Source organism: Bombina bombina, chromosome 4 (assembly GCF_027579735.1).
Source record: "Bombina bombina isolate aBomBom1 chromosome 4, aBomBom1.pri, whole genome shotgun sequence".
In the NCBI taxonomy this organism is placed as follows: Eukaryota; Metazoa; Chordata; class Amphibia; order Anura; family Bombinatoridae; genus Bombina; species Bombina bombina.
The window spans coordinates 743601010-743626953 of NC_069502.1; the positions used below are offsets into that span (position 1 = coordinate 743601010).

Consider the following 25944-nt stretch of genomic DNA (forward strand, 5'->3'; position numbering starts at 1 on the left):
CCAAGAAAGATAAATTATGTTCTGAAAATGACATTTCTCTCTTTCTAACATAAATTGGTTGAACTGAAAAATAAGCATAAAATGTAATACTTACCCTCCTCGTCACCTTGGGGTTGTGTTTCTAATGCTGGGACAGAAACATCGTCTAGAGAGGAAAAAAGATAGTAAATGATAAGGTGATTTTAATACAGCATTTTTCAGATTAAAATCATGGTTACTTCACACTTTCCTTCCCCAAGTAAAGCATTATATGCATCAAACAATAAAATAAACTTGAAAGCAATGAAATACGTGTGCATTAAGTCCAAATTAAGTTAAAGCGCTTTATTTCAAAACAAATTTTACTTTAAAGTCACATTCTTGAAATACCACTGGACCACTACAGATGAGGATGCGACCAGTGATTGGACCATACACAAGTATGACAACTCCTAATTGGCTTACTGAGCATTAATTTCTTTAGAGCAGCACAGAAGCACTCCTTATGCACATGTTTATGTTATATTAACCCCTTGATAACTGCAATGTACCATGTACGTCGCTGGTCGTTAAGGGATTGTCTGGTTATAATAGTGCAGGTCACTGCGCTATTAGATCCTCCCTCTTCGCTAGTGAGACATCGCTATTGAAAAAGACACGGCCATTAAGGGGATAACTACTTAAAATGGGTTAAACACATGTAGATCAATCACAAAAAAAATCAAATGTTTTATCCACAAAAATTCAAATAGACTTTAAAGGTGTTTTTTTTTTAATAAAACTCATTAGATAAACTTTAATAAAGGATTTTAATCAACCCCACAGTAACAAAGGAAAATGTGTTTCAAAATAAAAAAAAATATTTTCACCTGGAATTTCTCTTTCAATTCCACATAAAATATTAATTAAGCAAAAACAATGTGATTTCTTTTTTTATTTTGTCTACTATTTCTTTGATTGTCTTCTGCAAATTGTGCCTTCTCCCTTGGAAGTCCTGACAATGATGGGTGCATAATGCATTTATACTAAGACAGTCATTGTACAGGACAATGTATTAGTGACACTCTCATTTTCATTTTCAATTTAGCCTTCTATAGACTGTTTCTACTTATCCTCTGAGTTGGTAGGATGATTGACAAACTCTACTCAGAGCATTTGGTTGCACAAAAGTAGGGGTGTGGCTGCAAAATCATTGCTTGTGCAATCATAAATTCCAGCAGCAAAGGCTGCCTCACTGCCCCGTGAACACAGACGGGCAGGTTCCATGTCTCAAGATCTTGTGTTAAATGAGCATTTCTCTGCCACATCTTTCCATTTATGCATTAATCCAGCTTTAATTTATCTTTGCTTTTTTTGCCCACTTTACATGCTCTATATATTAATCTACTTTGTTTCATTATCTTAGTACCATTTGTTGAAGGAGCAGCAATGCACTACTGGTTTCTAACTGAACAAATGGGTGAGCCAATGACAATCAGTATATATATGAATCCACCAATCAGCAGCTAGAACCTAGGTTCTTTGCTGCTCCTGAGCTTTCCCAGATAAACCTTTCAGCAAAGAATAACAAGAGAAGGAAGCAAATAAAATAATAGAAGTAAATTGGAAAGTTTTTTAAAATTGTATGCTCTGTCTGAATCATGAAAGAACATTGTTGGGTTTCATGTCCCTTTAAACAGACATTGTATTGTAAAAATTACACTGTCTAATTTGTTAAAGCATGTGATATTTGCATTACTTACAGTGAAGCTCTATGTGTGTAAAGCCCACAAATTCCTGCTCGGGAGCCACAAGCACTGCAGTTGCCAAGTTGAAGACAACTGGGGATTGGTGGGGTCGTGTAACTGCTAATGCCAATTGGCTGATAAGATGTCAGGATTTTATATATATGTTTAACCCTTTGTGGGAATTAAATGCATATGGTTTCACTTATTAAGCAGTTGGGGGGGGGCCTTGAGATACTGTCTTGTTTATACATGGATGCTTACTGCAAGTTAAAGGGATATGAAACCCACCTTTTTTCTTTCATTATTCAGATAGAAAGTGACTTAAAATTGCATCCTCTATCTTAATAATGAAAAACAAAATGAATATCCCTTTAAGAAGCAGCTGTCACCCATGAGTAACTTCAGGATGACTGACAGGCTCTGCACTTTGTTTGGTCATGCAAGCAGGAAGTGGTGCAATTGTACTAAAATAATGCAACATAATTTTCCCAAAGTTATTAAAGTAAGAACACTGTATCTTCTTCAAAGCCTCTTGCTATTACTGGGCTTTCTAAGCAGTATGTTTAAACATACAATTTAAAAAAAATATGATTGCATTCAGCTAGAAATGTGTCATTACATTTGTTTGCAATTTTGTACTGACTTCCAATGATACAGAATGTAAAAAAAGGACAGGTGAGAAATTAAGTTTGTAAGCAAAGCAGTAATGACTTACCAGATCGTCTTGCCCCTTCTCGTTGGGGTAGTCTATCGGTTATAGACCCTAAAAATAAGAATCATAGGTTACTTTTCAGTTACAAAATGCATGTTTCTATATGTTCATTCAGTATGCATTTATAATTCACTGCAGAAAACATATATTCTGCACCCCTGTAACTTTGTTGATGTCACCAAACCCAAACAATAATTTATATAACTGATTAACACATATCATTGCACTGATGACATCACATATGACATCATAAAGGGTATCAACAATGTCATCACTGACCAGATCATATGACACTACCATCTAAGTCAATTAGGAAATTTTACTCTGATGAATCATTACCCAATAACCAATGCTCATCATAACCTAATGCTTTGTTTCCCCAGAACACACCTACCAGCATTACATTTTTCATCAAGCACTGCAATAAAACATGGCTCTACATATTGGCACAAATTAATATTATCACCTATCAAAGGCACAAAAACATGAATTATAATCTGAGGCTATAAAATGTGTATATATGAGCAGTGCACCTACTTGTCTGTCAATCAAGCATATTATAGAGTGTAGGCATTAGCACCTCCTAGGTTTTTTTTAGACCCTTGTGTACACACCAGTACCAGTCTTTGAGTTAAAATGTCTCCATCATTATTATTATTTTGCAAAGTGTCTTAAAATAGTGTTTCTCAACTCCAGTCCTCTGAACCCTTAACAGGTCAGATATTCATTATATCTGAACTAGAGCACAGGTAAAATAATCAGCTGATGGGCGAGAGCAGGTTAGTAACCATGGTTACTGATCAGCTGATTATTTCACCTGTGCTCTCGTTAAGATATAATGAATATCTGGCCTGTTAAGGGTCCTAAGGACTGGAGATGAGACACACTGTCTTAAAATACTATTCATGTGTATGTTCCTTTAACTCTATGCATCTGATCATGCACAAGTAACTCTGCATACAGTACATTTTTACTCAAAAATATGCATGTGAAATGCACCCAAACCTAAGCATGCAGTCCTGGCACTGCAATAGAGTGTGGCACCTCTGACAGCTAGATTGAAAAAGCTATCAGCAAGTGTTACAGGGGAAAGTATGTCTGTTTGCAGATGATACAAAAATGTGTAATAGAGTAGATGTTCCAGTGGGGATGGATAAAATGAGAACTGATATACAAAAATTAGAAAATTGGACAAATTACTAGGACCTAAAGTTTAACATTGCAAAGTGCAAAATTATGCATTTAAGGATGAAATATCCATGTTAATAACAGACTCAATGACACTTTACTGACTTTTACAAATGAGAAATGGGACTTGGGAATTATTATTTCTGATGATTTAAAATTTAGTAAACAATGTAGTATTGCAGCGAGTACGGCCGTTAGAATGCTTAGATGAATTGGTAGAGGTGTTTGCAGCAGAAATAGTAAGGTTCTCATACCACTTTACAAATAATTAATTAGGCCTCAGTATTGTGTTCATTTCTTGAGGCCATATCTCCAGAAGGATATAAACAAACTGGAATCTGTGCAAAGGAGGGCTACCAAAATGGTACATGGTCTAAAAAATAAAACGTACCAGGAGAACATCAATAACCTAAAAATGTATAGTTTAGAGGAGAGAAGGAAAAGAGGTAATATGATAGTAACTTTATAAGTATATTAAGGGGCTTAGTAAAGCTGAGGCTGTGGGTATTTTTCATTAAAAAAATTCAAGAACAAGGGGTCATGATCTCAAGCTGAAGGGTAGTAGATTCAGGAGTAATTTAAGGAAGCGCTTCTTTACAGAAAGGGTGATTGATTCATGGGTGCCCATTTATCAAAGGGCTTGCGGACCTGATCCGTCACTGCGGATCAGGTCCGCAAGACCTCGCTAAATGCGGAGAGCAATACGCTCTCCGCATTTAACATTGCACCAGCAGCTCACAAGAGCTGCTGGTGCAACGCCGCCCCCTGCTGACTCGCGGCCAATCGGCCGCCAGCAGGGAGGTGTCAATCAACCCGATCATATTCGATCGGGTTGATTTCCGGCGATTCCTGTCCGCCTGCTCAGAGCAGGCGGACAGGGTTATGAACCGCTGCTTCATAAGTTGTGTTTCTGGCGAGTCTGAAGACTCGCCAGAAACACGGCCCTTCAAGCTCCGTACAGAGCTTGATAAATGGGCCTGATGGAATAAACTTCCACAAGAGGTGGTAATGACAAACACTGTGAGGGACTTTAAGAATGCTTAAGATAAACATAAGGCTATATTACGAATTAGATACGTTTTTACTTTCAGGAAATATAGGGAAGATTTGTTGGGCCTATGGTTCTTATCTGGCCTCAAAATCTGTTTCTATAACCTATTATTTTTTAAGCAGATTTGACAATATATTTGATATAGAAAACCTCTATGTGTCACGCTCGAATATAGTGACCAAGCAGTACCAATCCATCACCACCAACGTCTATCAAGAGCACAATAAGAAAATATTGCTGACATGCACATTTGTGATAGTCATTGTCTAACTTATCCATCTTAAAGAATATCATTTATCATATGATCAGCAATGTAATTAACTATCTGATACTAATGAAATTAAGAGCATCCTTGATCAACATTTAGACTGATTGAACTTTCTTGGATTGGGTTAAATCTCTTGCATCAGACAGTGTTTTGTATATGAGTAATGACTTTAATGTTGGCTTTAGAAAAATTATTTTTGCCAGTCTACTACCAAAGTTATTTTCGTGATTTACTGCATTGGCTGCATTCCATCACTGTAACCAAAAGAGTAAATTGGATGTCTTAAATCACAATATCATGTTAGCCTGTGATTGGCCGCATTTCATCACTATAACCAATAGAGAAAATTGGATGTCTTAAATCAAAATGAGATTTGTTGATACTCTTTTTGATGATCTGGAAACCCAAGGGAGGTCAATATAAACTACTTTTGGAGAACCTCAGCTTTAGACTAACAATAAATTAGACTAAGCCTGTCATACACATGTGCATCTCATTTGCTGGATATACTGAAGATACAGCAAATGCGCCAGCTCTTCAATAAACTAATGCTTTTGAATATATCTTGTGATTTAAAATCTCTAAAGAAGGAAATTAGAACAAGCTGGTAGATCATGTTATTGACAAAATGGTTATTTGCAAGTTTTGGAGAATAATGCCAAGCAAGACCAATTTTATTGCATATGCACACATTATCACTCTGAAAATGTAATTAACTGTTGCATATTTCTGTGTTGTCACAACAAACAAATTAAAATTGACTTACTGTTATCAGATATGTATTATAGTGCATGGTTTAAAGGAATAATCTAGTACAAACAATGGAAACCAGGCCTATGGGTTTAAAACAATAGGGACCAATTCTCAAAAATTACACAGCTTGGCTTTAAATTATCTTGAAACTTCTCAGTCTGGAAATCCCTGAGAGTTGTAAAATAGCTCCCACAAAAAAAGTAATGAAGCTCTTTTGAATATAGAATCTCACAGAGGCGAGTGAGGTTAACAGGGGCACACCTGTTACTGGTAAATATTCTTAATTTAAAACAAATACTAATTCAATTGGTTTCATTATAGTTTAACTTGTATTTGCCTCTAGTTTAATATACATCAATATTCTGTCATAAAAAATACAAACGGCAATGTAATATGTAAAATATATATTTTTTAAAAATGAATGATCAAAGTACAATCAGAATTTGCACAATTCACTCTCCTAAATACATTGCTATGTACAAAACCTAAGTACATGACAACACAAAATAAAATTTATAGTTTAAATACAGTAAGATTTTAAGGCAAAACTCTAAACAAGTAAATTCAAATCAAAGCACTAACTGTAAACGCAACAACACTCTCAAGTCATGTAGAATGATATTGTACTTTGCTTATCTAATACCCTATCATGAGATATATTAAAACTTGACTTATTAGAATCTTGTAAGGACCTCATAGTGCTGTATGGTCTTTTTAGAAAATCACTGTGTCCAAAGAAATAGCGCTCCTAAGAAAAGCAGAAGTTTGAGTTCTGGGAGGCTTGCATCAGATGCTCAGAAGGGAAGTTCACCATAATTAGTAAGATAACACTGCTCTTTGATATATGATTTTACAGATTGTTTGGATTAACAAGGAGTTAATACATACCATTACATATTGGAACTTCATTCTACCTACATACGTAGTGCAGATACAATTTATTTTTACAACATACAATTTGCATAAATCAGAACATAAACTTGTAAAAAAAAAATCTTTTCACAATTAGGCTGTCTTTCTATGATTTGTATTAGATGAAGAATATTTTTTTTAAATTTGTTAATTTTTATACATAGCTGTGCTGACTTCTTAAAGTGATTGTAAAGTTTTTTTCAATTACTGCACAGTATTTACAAATAATATGCAAAACAGGGGCACTTTCATTCATTAAATTTTTCTAAGACGCTTTATTGGTAAAATATTTACCATGTTGTGAAGGTAAACATACCACCGTTCCTCCGCCCGCATTTCATGTTTCATCTAGCTGAGCGATGACGAATCCGTCTTCATAAAATTGTTGCAGGCCCCACAAACTGGATGCCATGTGGGGCACGCAATGTTTGGATTCTATAGACTTGAATTATTTATGTTTGTCATGGGCGACTTGCTATCTTCTCTTTTAAATTTAGATTGTCTCCCTTTTTAAAAGAAACAATAGCAAGTTGCCTATGACAAACATAAATAATTCAAGTGTATAGAAAGCCAATTCAGGCTTATGACTTAACTTTTGTTATTACATAGACATACTTGCACTATAACTATTAATATTGGATTTTCCTCCGGATGTACCTAATATGATGCTCATTTTTTAGGATTACATTTGTGGTTTTACAATACACAGACCTTCATTTCAGCTGTGCCAATGCTATGCAAACAAGAAGCCTCTGGAAGATAGTAATATTGTTATATTTTACCTACCCTGTTATGTTCTGATGTGTGTATTGTTATATGTATTGGTTATTTTTTTGTTTGTTTTTATAATTTTAAATGCATATTTTATCACCATTATGTCTGATCATTATGTTAAAAGTTAGTTTAACCAGCTAAGGCCCATATATCTTTTTTGTACTTTGTTTAATGGTTTTATTCCCCTACATGAATACCTCTGCATTATCGTTGTCATTTTGAACTTTCCCGGTGTTTTTGCTTGAATGACCCTTAGCTCAAATGTCCATCGATATACCCTCCCCATTCCTTTAAATTTTTTGCAGGCCAATCTGATGCTAATGTATCTCTTTCCTTCAACCTGATTTTAAAGTATATCTGCCCCAGTCTTCCCAGAAAATAGACAGACCTTAATTTCAGCTGTGCCGCTGCTATGCAAACAGGTAGCCTCTGGAAGATAGCCATAATCACACCCTGCTCAACTGGATTCTCTCCCCTTTTCCGGACCGAATCCAGGAGGCAGGGGTTCTCCCTAACAATTTCAGTGACCACTGTTTAGTGTACTGCGTGCGCAAAATAAAGGCAACTAAATCCTCTCCCAAGGTTAAAATCACCAGGTCCTTTAAAAAATTTAATCTTCAATCATTTTAAATGACATCAAGAACCTCCCCTGGCACAGATTAAACTTAATCCCAGATCTAGACTCTGCAGTTGAATTCTTTCAGTCTGAACTCCTACAAGTTTGGAATTTACATGCCCCGCTGTGTAAGGTGAGCGTAAAAGGAGCACACTTGAATTGGATCACAGCTGACCTCATTCAAATGTACCAGTTTCGGGGATTCATTGTGGTCAAAGTTCAAGAATACAGGCTCTATGAACGATCACTGTGTATATAGACAATGGCAAAATATATGCACTAAACAAACAAAATTGGCCAAGGCCCAATATTTCTGTGAGAATCTGAAAAATAACATATCAAACCCTAGAATGTTTTGGAAACTCATAATTAACTTACAAAATCCACCAATCCACTCCCAACCCTCCACTGTCAATGTGGACAACCAAATCCTGCAACTCCCCTTAGAAGTAGCAAATGCCTTTAATAGTTATTTTGTCGGATGCTCCACCACCCTGATTGACAAACTAATAAATGACACACATCCTGAAACTACAAATGTGTATCAGGCCCCACTAAATCTGCAAAGATCCAATATAGAGAAGTTCAATTTTAGACTTGTACCCATCAATGTCACTAAGAAACACCTCAATAATCTAAAAATGAAAAACCAGTCTGGACCTGATCAAATCCCAGCAATGCTGTTGAAGCTCAGTGCGCCAGCAATTGCTAAACCTGTCACAACCCTAATTAACGAATCCTTGGTGTCTGGATACATACCCAAACTTTGGGAAAACTGCAAGAGTAGTGCCTATCCATAAAAGTAAGGAGTTAACCTTGGTTTCTAACTATCGTCCTATAACATTGCTCCCAGTATTGTCAAAAAACTTAGAAAAATGCGTCCATGCGCATCTATGTGAGTATTACCAACAATCTAACTATCTGACCCCAGATCAATCAGGTTTAGGAGGGAAGTTGTAGTGGAGAGATTCAGGCAAAGACCTGATTTTCGCCTGAATCACTCCACTACAACTTCCCTCCTAAAAGTTTGCAACGACATCCAAACTGGCATGGAACTGGAGCTATTTTCCTTGATTTTGCAAAAGGCATTTGACACAGTAGACCACGACATACTACTGCTCAAACGAAAAAACTGATCGTCCGTTAACCTGGTTTCGATCATATGTATCGGTTTGATCACAATATGTCTCCATTTATGACAGCAACTCCCTCCCTCTCCCAGTCATGTGTGGTGTTCCCCAAGGTTCCATTCTCGGCCCCCTACTATTCACATTATTTATAAATGATCTGCCTAATGTCTGCAAATCCTCAACTGTACACATGTATGCAGGTGACACAGTAATCTATGCAAACAATTCCGATCTGCCGTAGCTTGAAGCAGTGCTTCAAGACCAGTTCACAGAGGTAGAAAAGTGGATCTCAAAAAACAAACTCTTCCTAAACACTGACAAAACTGTCACAATGGTCTTTGGAATGGGACCTAAATTACACAAATTACAAAATTCCCATCTACGCATCAAAACAAAATCCAATTGCACACTGACCGCAGTCCACTCTTTCAAATACTTGGGTATGTTGTTAGACCCCAATCTATCTTTTGGCCTCCACATAGAAAAACTTGCATTTAAACTTTATCCAAAACTAGGTGCCATGTACAGAAACAAATCCTGCCTCAGCCCTACAGTAAAGGAAAAGATTGTATAACAAATGCTGATGCTTATCATGGATTACGGGGACGTAGTATTTGCACCTGCACCGCAAACTCACCTTAACAAAATTAATACATTGTATAACTCATTCTGTCGCTTTGTGCTACAATGTAACTACAGGACCCACCATTGTGACATGCTAAAAGAACTAAACTGACTGACGCTGGAATCCAGACGCACCCTCCATCTTTCCTGCCTTGTGTTTAAGAGCCTTTCTGGGAAGCTCCCACCCTGCCCGAGCAGAATGCTCTCCCCGGTTATTCCCACCTCCTATAACCTCTGATCCAGTACCAGCACATTATTTAGCTTGCCTCAATACAAAAAGAAAGCAGCTCGATCCTCCTTTTCCTACAGAGCACCACAGTTATGAAGTGACCTCCCGCACACTTTCAAACTTTACCCAAGCCTAATATCCTTTAAGGCAGCTATCCCTCTCTGTATATCTCAAAACAGAATGCACCTGTCATGGTTGATTATATATTTCCTACCTGGTCTATGTTAAATTTTTGCATATATTGTGTATTATTATTGTTTTTGTATTTTATTGTACCCTATTGTATCAATGCAGTGTTTTGTGGACCCAGGACATACTTGAAAACAAGAGAAATCTCAATGTATCCTTCCTGGTAAAATATTTTATAAATAAATAAATAACAATTAGCAGGATCATACCAATAGAACTAATATCATATGTTAATAATTAAAAGACAAATGCAACTTACTTTATTGTTAGGATGTTACCCTTTTTAATAAAATATATAGTGTCACAACAGTTTTAAAAATATATACCCAAATGTTGTGGAAGGAGGATATTCATAAAATTGGCAATATTTAACAAAGAAATAACCAAAAATGGCTTTGTGTTTGTGTGTGTCTGTGAAGCTTGATTATTTCTTGTCAGCTATACACTCATTCTTTGAGGGCTAAAATTACACTTTTCTCTGGTCAGATTTTAGTTTCAAAATGATCATGTGTCATCCTTCTGAAAAGAATAAACAAACATAAATCAATTACATTTCACTTGAATAATTTATTTTAAGATGCAATTTCATTTGGTTTACATCATTGCTATGTTTGGTTGAACTTTAGGTAAATAAATGCTTGCAAACTATCTAAAATTACTAGAATATGAAAGTTACTTAATTTTGAATTGGTTCATGATATTGGCAAAGTGTCTGATTAAAAAGGGATGACATTTGACTATTATCTATTTTCTCATATTTCTGTATATATAGATTTTATATATATATATATATATATATATATATATATATATATATATATATATATATATATATATATATATATATATATATAAGACATTGACCCATTTATATGTTTTTATACTTTGAGATTTTTTTCATTAAGACATTTTTCTCCATATGAAACACAATTTCAGTATTATATGTATAAACTATTCATATAAGTTATATGTTGTATTTCAGCAGACCAAGTTGCAAAACAATCATCATCCAGAATATGAGAAAGTGATTTTTAGAATCTGTTTTTGTAGGAATGGTTTGACTATTGAATATGTTTTTGTCCTTCATTTATCAACAATTTACATCCTAAAATAACCAGAATGTATGCAGAAAATAGTATGAAAACAAAATTCTGATTTCTGAGAAGGGTGACAACCTAAACATGTTCTAAAACCTAACCACTGTTGGCAAAATAAAAATATACAAAATATAAAACATGTACATTATTAAATCTGTATAGGTGTTTCCATAAAAATGTAACTATTTTACACTCACCCACTTCTCCCAATTATTAACATACCCCTAACACATATTTATTTGAAATAAGTGGCCCCATGAGTCCTGACATAAAAAAACAATAAGTAATTTTAATACCAGGTAACAATAATTACTATGATGAATAAATGACAGGCATTTTGACATAAAACAATTAATTTACATTGTGGGACTCCCTCTGTTTATAGTTAGACATTATAAGGGGATAGGTGATTATATTGCGCTGCTGTGGGGTAATTATGATTGTTGTGGCATTTACCTGGCAGCTGGGGGAGAAAGGATAACTCATTTGAAAAATCAGAATCTTCTGTTTCAAATATGGATCCCATATGTTCTTTAGAGCCACAATCACACATTACAGTAAAAACATCAGATATGCGGTTGTTATAAGGAAAGATGTTCCTTTGACGTCCCAAACCTCCCTTACACTGAAACCTTTTGGTAGTTGTTTCCCATTCAATTGGCTATCACCTACCAATAAGCGTATTACAGAAACTCCCATCACAATGAGGGCAGCCATTTTGTAAAAGGGGACTCCCAACTCTTCTATGGACTTAAAGGGAGACTCAAGTCAAAATAAACTTTTATGATTCAGAAAGACACTTTACAATTTACTTCCACTATCAAATTTTGCACAGTCTTTTTATATACATACATTCTGGGGAACAAGCTCCTACTGAGCATGTGCACAAGCTCACAGGGTATACACATAGTACTCTGTGATTGGCTGATGTCTGTCACATGATACAAGGGGCCGTAAAATGGGATAAAAAAATACATTTATCAGAAAAAAAAACTAATGTTTATTTGAAATTCAGAGTAGGTGTTAAATAATTGTCTTATTATTATGTACCGCATTGAGTAGTCCTTTAAGATGGGATAAAGCTGACTAAGAAAGGTTTTATTACAGTGACAACACAATAATGAAATACGCTACCAATAAAGGGTGATAATATGAAGCTGTCTTGGGATAATTATTCAGTATGGGATCACACAGTTACAGCTACAATCACTGATGCCAGAGAAGAAGTCGTGTTATTAAGTGGTGCAACTAATAGTGTGATGTAAATAAAAGAACATGAAACACCCTGAGATTGTATACTAAAATGCTTCATTATAAAGAATAAAAAAGAAAAACTTTGAAATATTTTGCCACCATTTTCCTGTAATTTACTCTTAAATATGACACACAGACATATCTATCTCTAATTGACCTAAGGGGTTAAATAAAATACTGCAAAGCAATGAAAGATTTACTAACAAAATGACAGCAGCGACCCTTTTCAACTCCAATAACTAATTGACCACTGAGAAAAAAAAATAAACATTTGCAGCAAATAAAAGTGTTAGTTTATTAAGAAACTTTTACAATCAAATTGTAGGTTAATTAATTAATTAATTAATCTTTGTCTTTTTAATCTTTTTTTTTCCAATAAATGTACAACAGGTCTGGCTTAAATTAATTGATTACTAAATTTTAGACCTCCCAACTGTCCCTATTTGAAAGGGACAGTCCCTACTTCTAAGCTTAGTCCCAATGTCTCTCTGAGACAATCATTATGTCCCTATTTGCAAAATTTCCCCTAGCCCCACCCATTGGTCACCAAGACACGCTCATGGACCACCCAGACATGCCCATGATCCTACAAAAACAAATAACAAATTGGCCCCGCCCTCTCCAAACATGGTCCCACCCACAAAAAGCAACTGGTCCCCTCAACCTCCCCTGCCCCTTATACCCAGCCAGAAATAATGGGAAATAGAATAAATCTCACCTGGGCAGTTAGGAGTTTTATGAGATACAGCAGTTCCACTTATTGGACGTCCATTGGAAGACACACACCAGCAATATCCTGTATAACTGTGGCACTGGACCTGTAGACAAAGCAGGGAAATTAAATTAAAAAGTGTGAGTGATGCAGATACAGGAATAGTTAAATGTACACACATTTGTAGTTTTATTTTAGAAAAATAACTGTGCATTTGAGTATACCATGCTAACTTTTTATTGGACCAACACTGCATTTAAAGGGACAGAAAAGTCAAAATGAAAACAGAAGTAAATTGGAAAATTGTTTAAAATGTCAAACTCTGTTCAATCCATTTTATTATAAATTTTGCTTAGTTCTCTCTTGGTATCCTTTGGGTACATACATCTTTAGCTATATGGCAGCAATGTTTGCAACAATGTTTATAGCAATGTTAGAATAATATCAAAACTTCCAGCTGTTTCACATGCTGCAAGATTATCATGGCTTGGTGACTCTCCTCTGCTCTCCTGCATTTATTTTTAGAAAAGTCATGATTTCCAAGCTGAAACCAGGGACTGCCCTAGCTCCATCCACACATTATCTCAACTCAACCCCACAATTTTATTCCTAACCTAGAATTAAAATGACCCAGTGACTCAGTTTATGTTGTGAATTGCTCCACCCATAAAACACCTGCAACTCTACCCACAAGTCACCTCAGTTAGCTTAGGTCTCTCAGTCCGGGAAGGTCTGAGTCAAATGTTGGGAGGTGAGCACTATATCTGTAGGAGAGTATTTATCAGTATGAGTAACGTTTATTTTGGAGAGGAGTGTTGGGGGATGTGCTCTCATGCTTGCACTTGAGAAAACATGCGTCTGTGAAAGTGAGAGACAGAATGTGATAGAGAGAGAAGAAAATAGGTGACTACTTAGCATATATTTGTATGTGAGACCAAAAGATTTCATATTCCTCTTTAATCCTCTAAAATTTGGAAATGCACATACGTATAGTCTGTGAATCGTGCACACCCTCAGTCGGAGCTGGGGCCTCAGAAAGTGTGCATATAAAAGAATTTGATTGTTTAGATAATGGATGTGAAATGGAAAGTTGTTAAAATTAAACATTCATGATGGAGATAAAGCACACAATTTTTTTGACTGTAGTGGACCTTTAGTCTCCTACTTCATACCAATGCATTTTTTTGTTCATCTGCTTATGTACTATTTTATAACTAGTAATGAGCTCACAGTCTCTAAAATTATCTAACTTATCTTGCATTACTAACTAGACAGCCTCCTTCTATAAAATATTACAAAATATTCTACATATGTCAATTCTTCTGCCATCTTTTTTTTCTATTTCCTTTAAAGGATTACTAACTTTTTATTTCAAAAGGTTAAATTCAATAAACGTTTGTAATATAAAGTATAGTATCAATTAAATTTACCTTGTTATTGCTTTAAACGAAGCATCCTTCTTACCTTAAATTATATTTTATTATTTTAAGATGACATCACGTCATCCAGCCCACAAATGTGGGCCGTCTATGGCATAACCAAACCACCAATAGTATCCCATTTTTTGGCATATCATTACAATAAATTAGCTCCATTAAATGCATGCGCAATAGATTATACCTCATCGCATGTGCAAATAGCAGCAATCAATCTGAGATCATAGAGGTCCAGAAGAAACTAACGCATGCGCACTAGAAATTTTTATCGATTCTATCTGTATTCCAGCCAACCGCATATACAACATACTTCAATGCTGCTAGCGGTCCTCTTGCATCGCCGATTCACTAAGTAATTACGTGACGTGCGCAGCAAACTCGACTGCTGCTCTATAGATTGTCCTGGTCTTATTGAACAGAAGATGGTGACGTATAATGCGACGTGGCGCTAACTCGCGCATGCACAATACGTCAAAATAACGCCATCTTCCAACTGCAGTTGTCAGCACGGATTGGGAATCCATAAATGCTGATATACAAGTGGATTTGGAAATATTATTTATTTAAAACATAAATATCTTTAAAACGCTTAATATTTGATAATGAATACACATTAGAAAATTATAGATTGACATGTATACTCCGGGGTAATTGGCATTCCATTTATGACTACAGTGTCCCTTTAATGTTAATGGTTATTTACTTGGGTTAAAACACTTATATATATAAATATATATATAAATATATATATATATATATATATATATATATATATATATATATATATATATATATATATATATATATATATATATATATATATATATATATATTAGTATATCTATTTAGCTTTCTCTACAGTGTAATTTTAACCTGTGATTTTTTTTTAACAAATAAATTGATTATTGGAGTTTAGTTTTAGATTTTTGTTTAGCAAAGTCTTTCAGTAAAGGGTTAAATTTAAGTCCCTAGGATAATTGCCGTCCCACAAAACGTAAGTTTACGGTGGTGTGATTTGTAATGCATTTATTTTGAATCATAGTGAGTCAAATGTTTATTAGTTCAGCAGTCTAATTACAGTAGAGCCCACATGCAACCAAAAATAAACTAACTAACCTGGCTGTATGTCCCATCTTCATTACACTCAGGAATAAACACTTGCTGAAACTCTTTGCGGGCTTGCTCTTGAGTATATTTCCTTTCAGCAACACATCTGGAAACATCTAGATATAAATAGTAAGAAAAATGTTAGACCCATTATGCTTTCAAATGCAGAAATAAAAATACTCTATTTAGTTAGATACCACCTACTTACCAGTTCTAAGAAAATAGTTAAAAATATTTGTAAGTCAGCATACAAAACCAAATATTGCTGAAATACAGACTACTAAAATATTTGTAATCTATAAATTAGTTTTTGTTACACCAGAATTTTTTATTTGGATATAAATATGTTACTTAAAAAAACAGAACTAAAACCATAAATAATCAAACAAAGGTAGAGAAAATATTAAAACATTGCAGGGATATAAAAGTTTTACACATTTCAGTCTACATATTACCCTAATCATAACCTATTAATATAAGTTGTCATTCCACATTTATAGTGGTGTATTCATCAAGTTTGAGTCTAAAACAACTATCAGAGCAGACTTGTTTTACTTGTAGCGCTTGTGTATGGGGTGACCTATAGCTCCTGTCTAAAGCGGGTCCCCAAATGTCCGCGGTGTGCAATATAGTATAGAGAAATAATTAGATAGGAGCGCCAAGGAGGCAAGGCCAAAGGTTAAGGGAATAGATAGTATGATGTGATCGGGATTGGGATTAGTCCTGTGTGAAGATGGACCCTTATGTTAGTCCTATCCAATATGTTAGTAGATTTATTGAATGTGTGAAGTCCATGCGTATATCGCTTTGGACTGGGGGTTATAATAACATTCACTAAAAATGCAGGTTTAAATGCAAGTTTTTGAAATTAAATGTATATTACAGTAGAGAATTGCTCGATAGGAACAATAAATGGCACAGAGCATACGTTTTTCCAAATAAAATATCACAATTTAATACAAGTTACATAAGAAAATATGGATCCATATCAATATTGGAATTATCTTAAAAACAATATTACGGTATAAACCTAAAACATTTAAAATGAGTGAAGTCTATCTGACAAGATCTTCACGTATACAAGAAGGGGGACAATGATATAACAGCTGTATAACAAATACTAAATGTTCTAATAAAATAACAGTATAAATATAGCAGTTAGAAAACAGAATGGTGTGGGAAAATGATGTGATCTCTAGATAACAGCGGTGACAGTCCAAATTAGTGGGAGGTAGTTCAATCCGTGAAAAAACTTAAAATCCAAAGGTAAAGCAAGGAAAAATAAAGTCCACACAAAAATGTATTTCCAAAATATATAATTCCTTCAAAAATGGTGATGTTTCAAAAAGATTGAAAAATATATAAAAATGTAGCTAGTGTGTGCACAAACTGGTGAACGTGATCACTGAGAAAACAAAAAACTTTAAAATATTTTAAAAAACTTCAAAGAGCCCGTGTTTCTCGAAAAATAGTTAACAATCAGCTTCCTGATAGTATATATTCCTGAGATGGCTACAGCAATAGTTCAGAAAAAGAGATCAAATAGAATTCAAAAAATAAAGTTCAAAAAAATGGAATTCAAAAATACAATTCAGAAAATAAAACAAAAATAGAAAAAATGTCTTGGGGAATCCTCAAAACCTGTAAACAAAAGATAACAACATAGTCTCGGCCTGCAGTAGAGGCCTTTCTCAAGACTAACATATGGTATGGGTGAGCACCAACCTTTATACATTTTTCTATCCAATCGTGATCTTCCATAATTGCGCCATAATTTTGGCGCCAAATAATTACTATTCCGGGAATTGTAACCCGGCAATGTTAACCCGGAAGTATTTTATGGACCTTACTTTGTTTTTGTCCAAATGAAATATTTTTTGTATTTAGTCATAAAGCCCTATTTGGTGGGGCTAACTTGTGCTATTTGAGCTCTTATGTATGTCCGTTATTATTTCGATTATATCGGTGTGTCCCCTTTCACTCGGAAGTCAAATCTGCTTCCTGTTGGTGGGTTTGTTTACACCGGATGTTATGTTACGTTAAACCGGAAGTGTGAGAGTTACACACTTCCGGTTCGGTCGTTAGACCTTTGCTGTTGATTTCTTCCGGGTCATGTTATATTTTATGTTTCGAATCGTTGATTGGTTAGAATATAGATCAGAATGCCCTTATGTGGCTAATTCTAACCTCCGCTACAGAGTTGGAGAAAATCCCTTGGAGGGTTGCTCTGTTTGCTTATGGCGATCAGAATTCCTTTAAAGACATTGGAATTCGCCCTGTACCTACATGCCACAAAAAATCATATAATTAAAATAATATAGTCTACATCAGACTCTTGCTAAGATCTTAATCATAAGATACTGTGATGTGTAGTATTAGGCTTAGTTTATATTAAGCATAAACCCATCCTATGTTACGGGGAGTGGAACAGAAAGTTGTTAAATAGGGAAAATATGACTGTTATGTATGCTAAGTGGAGATTAGAGGATTGAATTGTATGTTGCTGAACAAATGATGAGATGTCTAGTAGAGATTTAGATCTACAGATTGCAGTTTTGTATGTAGGAGGTCTACCATATCATATTTCTAAGTGAGACTTTCTAATATTCCTAGGGCTATGCAGTCAGTATCGGTGTGTTGGTCTGGACTGTGATGTAGCTTATTTTGTTTTAGGCTAACATTGTAGTTTCACATGTCCTGTGTATGATGGCTGTTTCAATTGTTGTTGAAACAGTAGACCATGTTCTCTGAATAGGTGCCCTGCATGTTTGTGTCGCTTGCTTCTTTAGAGGGGAGGACTTCCATCAGACATTGGGGAGATATCTTTGTCTCCATGGGTTGTTATTGCCTTAGACTTAGTAGATGGCAGAGGTCTTCCTTATTGTTTAAACCCTTTGGGTGAAGACAGTCCAAGTCAAAAATCCATCTTGATTCAGCAATCAAGAGCTTTCTTTCATAATTGCCTCCCATCCAATTTGGTTTTATTATCTGTATTCCGTAGAATTTGAGGTCCTTGATGTTCCCTCTATGGTGGATGGAAAAATGGTTGTATAGGGTAGTGTCGGTGTTACCATGTTCGATCTGTAATAGATGTTCTCGTATTCTGTCTTTTAGACATCTCGAGGTCTGACCGACGTACTGGAGGCCACAGCTACATTGTATTATGTAGATCACGCCTTTGGTACTGCATCTTATCAAGTTCTTTATCTCATATTTGTTGTTGGAATTGTGAGAGAGGAAGTTCTTAGTCTTCAGTCCCCTTTTGCACGCCTTGCAGCTAGGGCAAGGGAAGAATCCTTTGATGTTTCTCCCTAGAACGTCCTTCACTTGGGCCGTTTTTGGACGGGGGATGCTGGGAGATATTATATTCTTGAGGTTGTCCGATTTCCTGTAGATGAATCTGGGTCTGCTGGTCAGTGTTTCTCCTATGATATCATCATTTTTCAGTAGGTGCCAGTGTTTCTCCAGTATCCTTTCGATGGTTCGTCTATTCTCGCTGTATTGTGTGATGAAAGCGACATCTATAGAATTGGTGTTGGTATTGGTTTCCTTCCTCTTGTCTCTATATTTAAGGAGCTCCTTGCGGTCTCTACTTCTGACTTCCTCAATATCCTTATTGAGTTTCTCTTCATCATATCCTCTTTCCAGGAAACGTGTTTTTAGTTCTTCCGCCTGGCTCTCCCAAAGGTTGTGATCTGAGCAGTTTTCCTTTAGTCGTAGTAGCTGCCCCTTGGGAATATTTTCCTTCCATCTGGAATGGTGACAACTTTCACTGTGGATGTAGTTGTTGCAATCTACTGGTTTGAAATATGTTGAGGTCTTAAGTTCCCCATTCTCAACTGTTATTCTAAGGTCTAGGAAGGTAATCTCAGTTTCACTTATCTCATGTGTAAATTTCAAGTTGTTGATGTTCTTATTCATGACATTTAAGGTGTGTTCCAAGTCGTCTCTGGAGCCTTTCCATATAATGAGGATGTCATCTATGTACCTGTGATAGGAAACCAGGTCCGCGCCGGCTGGGCAAGAGTCCCAGAAAATTTGTTCCCATTTGCCCATATATAGGTTGGCGTAGCTCGGCGCGAACCTGGTCCCCATCGCTGTACCGCACAGCTGTTTGTAGAATTTTCCATCATGGGAAAAATAGTTGTGTGTCAGGATGTAGCTTATCCCTGCTAGGATAAATTATTTTTGTAGATCGGGTACTGTCTGATCTTTTCTTAGGAAGTGTTCTACGGTGTCTCGTCCTCCCTCGTGGGGTATGCTGGTATATAGGGAGGTTACGTCGCACGTAACTAATAGGTAACCATCCTTCCATTCTGTTTCCTCCAAGATATTCAGAATCTGTGTGGAGTCTTTCACATAAGATGGTAAATGTGTCACATACTTCTGGAGGTTTCTGTCTAGGTACTCAGACAGATTGCTGGATATGGACCCTATACCTGAGATAATTGGTCTTCCCGGAGGGTTGTGGAGTCTCTTGTGGATTTTAGGGAGGTAATAGAAGACTGGAGTTATTGGATGTTCCATGCTGATGTATCTGAACTCCTTGTGGTTAAGGATCTCTTGTCTGTGGGCCTCACCTAGAAGTCTATCTAGTTCCTTCTTATACTCTCCTACCGGGTTGTTCCTCATAACTTCGTAGGTATCTTTATCTGATAGTATTCTTCTGCACTCTGTGTTGTAGTCTTCTTTGTTTAGTATTACAATACCGCCCCCCTTGTCGGCCGGTTTAATGACTATGTTGCGATTGTTTTCTAATGTTCTGATTGTTTGCATTTGACCCCTTGATAGGTTATGCTTGTGTCTGGTTAGCTGTTTCTGGCTGATATTCCTCAGATCGCTACAAACCATTGTCTCAAAAGTTTCAATAGCGTTACCTTTGCTGGATATAGGATAAAAGGATGAGATGGGCTTCAGGTCTGAATGTTGATAAGGATCTGTGCTGCGCTGTGTCTAAAACAACTATCAACAGCCTTAAAGGGACATTAAACACTAAATAAATGCTAGATAATTATCGATGCAGTCAAAGAAAAGATTAGTCTGAGAATAAAATGTAGATGTATTTTTTGGATTTAATTAGTTGTTTTAATAGTGACAAAATAAGTGTAAAGTTTTAGTGTCTAAAAAACAATCCACTAGATTTAGAGTTTTGTCGGTAAAGACCTGCGGTGCTAACAAGCCTTTTTTTTCCCAGCGCACCCTTAAGACAACGCTGGTATTACGAGTTGTCTGAATGGTTGCGTTAGCCTCAGAAAAGTGAGCGTTGAGCAAATTTAGCTCCACTTCAACCCTCAATACCAGCGTTGCTTACGGTAGCGGTAAGCTGGAAAAAAGTTCTTGTGCACGATATCCCCATAGGAAACAATGGGGCTGAGTTGGCTGAAAAAAAACCTAACACCTGCAAAAAAGCAGCGTTCAGATCCTAACGCAGCCCCATTGTTTCCTATGGGGAAAAAGTTTCTAAGACTACACCTAAAACGCTAACATGAACCCCGAGTCTAAACACCCCAAACCTTACACTTATTAACCTCTAATCTGCCACCCCCGCTATCGCTGACACCTGCATAATGTTATTAGCCCCAAATCTGCAGCTCCAGACACCGCCACCACCTACATTATCCCTATGAACCCCTAATCTGCTGTCCCTAACATCGCCGACACCTATATTATATTTATTAACCCCTAATCTGTCCCCCCCAACGTCGCTGCCACCTAGCTACACTTATTAACCCCTAATCTGCCGACCGTACATTGCCGCCACTATAATAAATGTATTAACCCCTAAACCACCGCACTCCCGCCTCGCAAACACTATAATAAATTGTATTAACCCCTAATCTGCCCTCCCTAACATCCCCGCCACCTACCTACAATTATTAACCCCTAATCTGCCGCCCCCAATGTCGCCGCTACTATAATAAAGTTATTAACCCCTAACCTAAGTCTAACCCTAACACCCTCCTAAGTTAAATATAATTTAAATAAAACGAAATAAATTTACTATAATGAAATAAATTATTCCTATTTAAAACTAAATACCTATAAAATAAACCCTAATATAGCTACAATATAACTAATAGTAACATTGTAGCTATTTTAGGATTTATATTTATTTTACAGGCAACTTTGTATTTATTTTAACTAGGTAGAATAGCTATTAAATAGTTAATAACTATTTAATAGCTACCTAGTTAAAATAATTACAAAATTACATGTAAAATAAATCCTAACCTAAGTTACAATTACACCTAACACTACACTATCAATAAATTAATTAAATAAATTACCTACAATTATCTAAACTAAAATACAATCAAATAAACTAAACTATAGGCTTTTTGCGGGGCATTGCCCCAAAGTAATCAGCTCTTTTACCTGTAAAATAAAATACAAGACCCCCCCCAACATTACAACCCACCACCCACACACCCCTACTCTAAAACCCACCGATCCCCCCTTAAATAAACCTAACACTACCCCCCTGAAGATCACCCTACCTTGAGCCGTCGGATGTAATCAGCCAATCTGATTGAAGTTCAATCGGATTGGCTGATTGGATCAGCCAATAGAATGCAAGTTCAATTCTATTGGCTGATCCAATCAGCCAATCGGATTGAACTTCAATCCAATTGGCTGATTAAATCAACCAATCGGATTTTTCCTACCTTAATTCCGATTGGCTGATAGAATCCTATCAGCCAATCGGAATTTGAGGGACGCCATCTTGGATGACGTCATTTAAAGGACCAGTCATTCATCGGGTAGTCGTCGGTAGAGCTAAATGTTCCGCGCCGGAGGTCTTCAAGATGGAGCCGCTCATCGTCGGAAGGATGAAGATAGAAGATGCAGCTTGGATGAAGATGTCTGCCGGTCTGGATGTCCTCTTCTGCCCGGATAGGATGAAGACTTCTGCCCAGCTGGAGGACCACTTGTGCCCGCATCGGAAGAAGAGTTAGGCCCGGTTGGGTGAGGACGGCTCAAGGTAGGGTGATCATCAGGGGGGTAGTGTTAGGTTTATTTAAGGGGGGATCGGGTGGGTTTTAGAGTAGGGGTGTGTGGGTGGTGGGTTGTAATGTTGGGGGGGGTCTTGTATTTTATTTTACAGGTAAAAGAGCTGATTACTTTGGGGCAATGCCCCGCAAAAAGCCCTTTTAAGGGCTGGTAAAAGAGCTGATTACTTTGGTAATTTAGTATAGGGTAGGGCATTTTATTATTTTGGGGGGCTTTTTTATTTTATTAGGGGGCTTAGGTGTAATTAGATTAAAATTCTTGTAATATTTTTTTATTTTTTGTAATTTAGTGTTTTGGGGTTTTTTGTACTATAGTTTAGTTTATTTAATTGTATTTCAGTTTAGATAATTGTAGGTAATTTATTTAATTAATTTATTGATAGTGTAGTGTTAGGTGTAATTGTAACAGGTTAGGATTTATTTTACAGGTAATTTTGTAATTATTTTAACTAGGTAGCTATTAAATAGTTATTAACTATTTAATAGCTATTCTACCTAGTTAAAATAAATACCAAGTTGCCTGTAAAATAAATATAAATCCTAAAATAGCTACAATGTTACTATTAGTTATATTGTAGCTATATTAGGGTTTATTTTATAGGTAAGTATTTAGTTTTAAATAGAAATAATTTATTTAATTATAGTAAATTTATTTCGTTTTATTTAAATTATATTTAACTTAGGGGGGTGTTAGGGTTAGACTTAGGTTAAGGGTTAATAACTTTATTTCAGTAGCGGCGACATTGGGGGCGGGAGATTAGGGGTTAATAATTGTAGGTAGGTGGCGGCGATGTTAGGGAGGGCAGATTAGGGGTTAATACAATTTATTATAGTGTTTGCGAGGCGGGAGTGCGGCGGTTTAGGGGTTAATACATTTATTATAGTGGCGGTGATGTCCAGTAGGCAGATTAGGGGTTAATAAGAGTAGGTAGGTGGCGGCGAGGTTGGGGGCGGCAGATTAGGGGGTAATAAATATAATATAGGTGTCGGCGATGTTAGGGGCAGCAGATTAGGGGTTCATAGGGATAATGTAGGTGGCGGCAATGTCCGGTCGGAAGATTAGGGGTTAAATAATTTTATTATAGGGTTTGCGATGTGGGGGGCCTCGGTTTAGGGTTTCATAGGTAGTTTATGGGTGTTAGTGTACTTTGTAGCACTTTAGTTAAGAGCTTTATGTTCCGGCGTTAGCCCATAAAGCTCTTAACTAATGACTTTTTTTTGCGGTTGGAGTCTTGGCGGTAGAGGCTATACCGTTCACTTCTTCCAAGACTCATAATACCAGCGTTAGGCAAATCCCATAGAAAAGATAGGATACGCAATAAACGTAAGGGGAATATGCGGTAGCCTCGAGTCGCGGAAAGAAAGTGAGCGGTAGACCCTTTCCTGCCTGACTCTAAATACCAGCGTTAGATAAAAAGCAGCGTTAGGTCCCCTTAACGCTGCTTTTTAAGGCTAACGCAGAACTCTAAATCTAGGCGAATGGGAGCTGCCATGTTGTAACTTAGGTTACCTTCTCTGCTGTGGCCAATTAGGGACAGTTATAAATAGGTCACTAGAGTGTGCAGCCAATGGCTGTGTGGAATATAACAGTGTTCTGTGCTTCAATTTCTAACAGGAAATGAAAAGCTCACAATTTCAGAACAGATTTACAGGAAAAGGGGACAAAAAAACATAATGAAAGTATATTGCAGAGTTTTTTTATATATATACGATTTATCATTTTAGATTACCATCTTAAAGTGTTTAATGTCCCTTTAATGCAAGTGGTTTAAATAAAAGTCAACTTGGGGCTAGATTACAAGTGGAGCGCTAATTTATTGCAGGCACGAAATAAATAATTAGACATTACAAGTGTCTGGTTATTGTAGTCGCAAGCTCATGGTAGCAATTAGCCCTTTTAAAATTAACCAGAGATCAGATCTCTGGTTAATTTTATAAATGTGCCACAAAGGCCCCCAAAATGATTGCACCTGACAGTTTTTATGGGCTAAAGTTGGCAGGTGTGGGGGTGTTAGAAAAAAAGTCACTAATATATATATGTATATAAGCATGTACATATATATTTACAATTTGCCGCCATCGCTGCGCGACTTACCCCCTTTGTGCGCTTTGGTTCTGTGCTATGTATGACGGCATCAAATAATGCTCCCATTGGAGCCTATGGAAGCATGTTCTTGTGAGCACAATGCTTCCCAGCGTGCGCTGATATTACTCAGTGAAGCGCAAATATCGCTTTCACAAAAGCGATATTTAGCACTCCACTTGTAAACTGGCACTAGTTAGTTATTCTATAAAATAATTTGGTATCTTTTACAACTAACTAACATATTTGAAGGTGGTTGGTCGGTCAGTTATTAAAAATAAATATCTTACTTGCTATTAGAGGTGTAACAAGCCTGCTATCCATAAATAACTGACTTTAAGTACTTATAAAAATTCCGTTAACTTAAAAGCTTCAGGTGTAAATGTTTATTACATGTACAGTATGTGTCACAAATTAATTAAGGCAATTTGCGTATATAAATAATACTGATGTCCTCTGCACTAAGCTTACAGTGTTGCAAATCCTGGGAATGCCCTGCGCTGCTTAGTGTAAAAACGTTTACAGTTAAAGGTACAGTCTACACATTAGTCATCTTAAAGGCTTACCCTTAGGTTAAGTTGCAAATAGCTTCCTATACCCCTCTCTATATCATGCATCTGGAAAGGTAAAAAGTTATTTTAAAATGAATATTGTTTCTGGTCACTCTGAAATGGCTGTCAAGCTCCGCCCACTGATGACATCACGATCTGGGCTATGAAACTAACTATGAAATCAAATCTATGGTTACACCATAGGCTGTAACCAGAGAATACTAACTATACTCTATCTTTAAAAACCCATAGTCTAACAATGATCTGTAATGATGTCTTCTTAAAGGGACAGTCAAGTAAAAAAAAACTTTCATGATTCAAATAGGGCATGTAATGGAAACTAATAAAAGTTTATTTTTTTATGTACTGACAATGACTTACCAGCTGCAGTGTATATATTGCAAATTGTTATTTCTGGCATAGTTTTGTATTTGAAATAGCAGGATTTGCTTATTGAAACCAACACCCATAATGAAAATGTAAGTACCTAATTGCTGGCGTTTGTAATGAGATAAGGAGGTGTACTATTCATGTATTGTTTA

The 25944-nt window shown here is 36.2% G+C and overlaps 1 protein-coding gene across 1 annotated transcript in view; it reads right to left on the minus strand.

The window, feature by feature from the left end:
• The window catches only part of SMOC2 (SPARC related modular calcium binding 2), a 369443-nt gene that overhangs the window by 210609 nt on the left and 132890 nt on the right, over positions 1–25944 (minus strand). Inside the window, exons 3-6 of the mRNA XM_053710993.1 lie at positions 15768–15874; positions 13222–13321; positions 2422–2469; positions 95–145 (exon numbers count right to left, since the gene is read on the minus strand). Of these exons, the coding sequence (XP_053566968.1) occupies positions 95–145; positions 2422–2469; positions 13222–13321; positions 15768–15874 (306 nt within the window). The remainder of the gene's footprint in view (positions 1–94; positions 146–2421; positions 2470–13221; positions 13322–15767; positions 15875–25944) is intronic.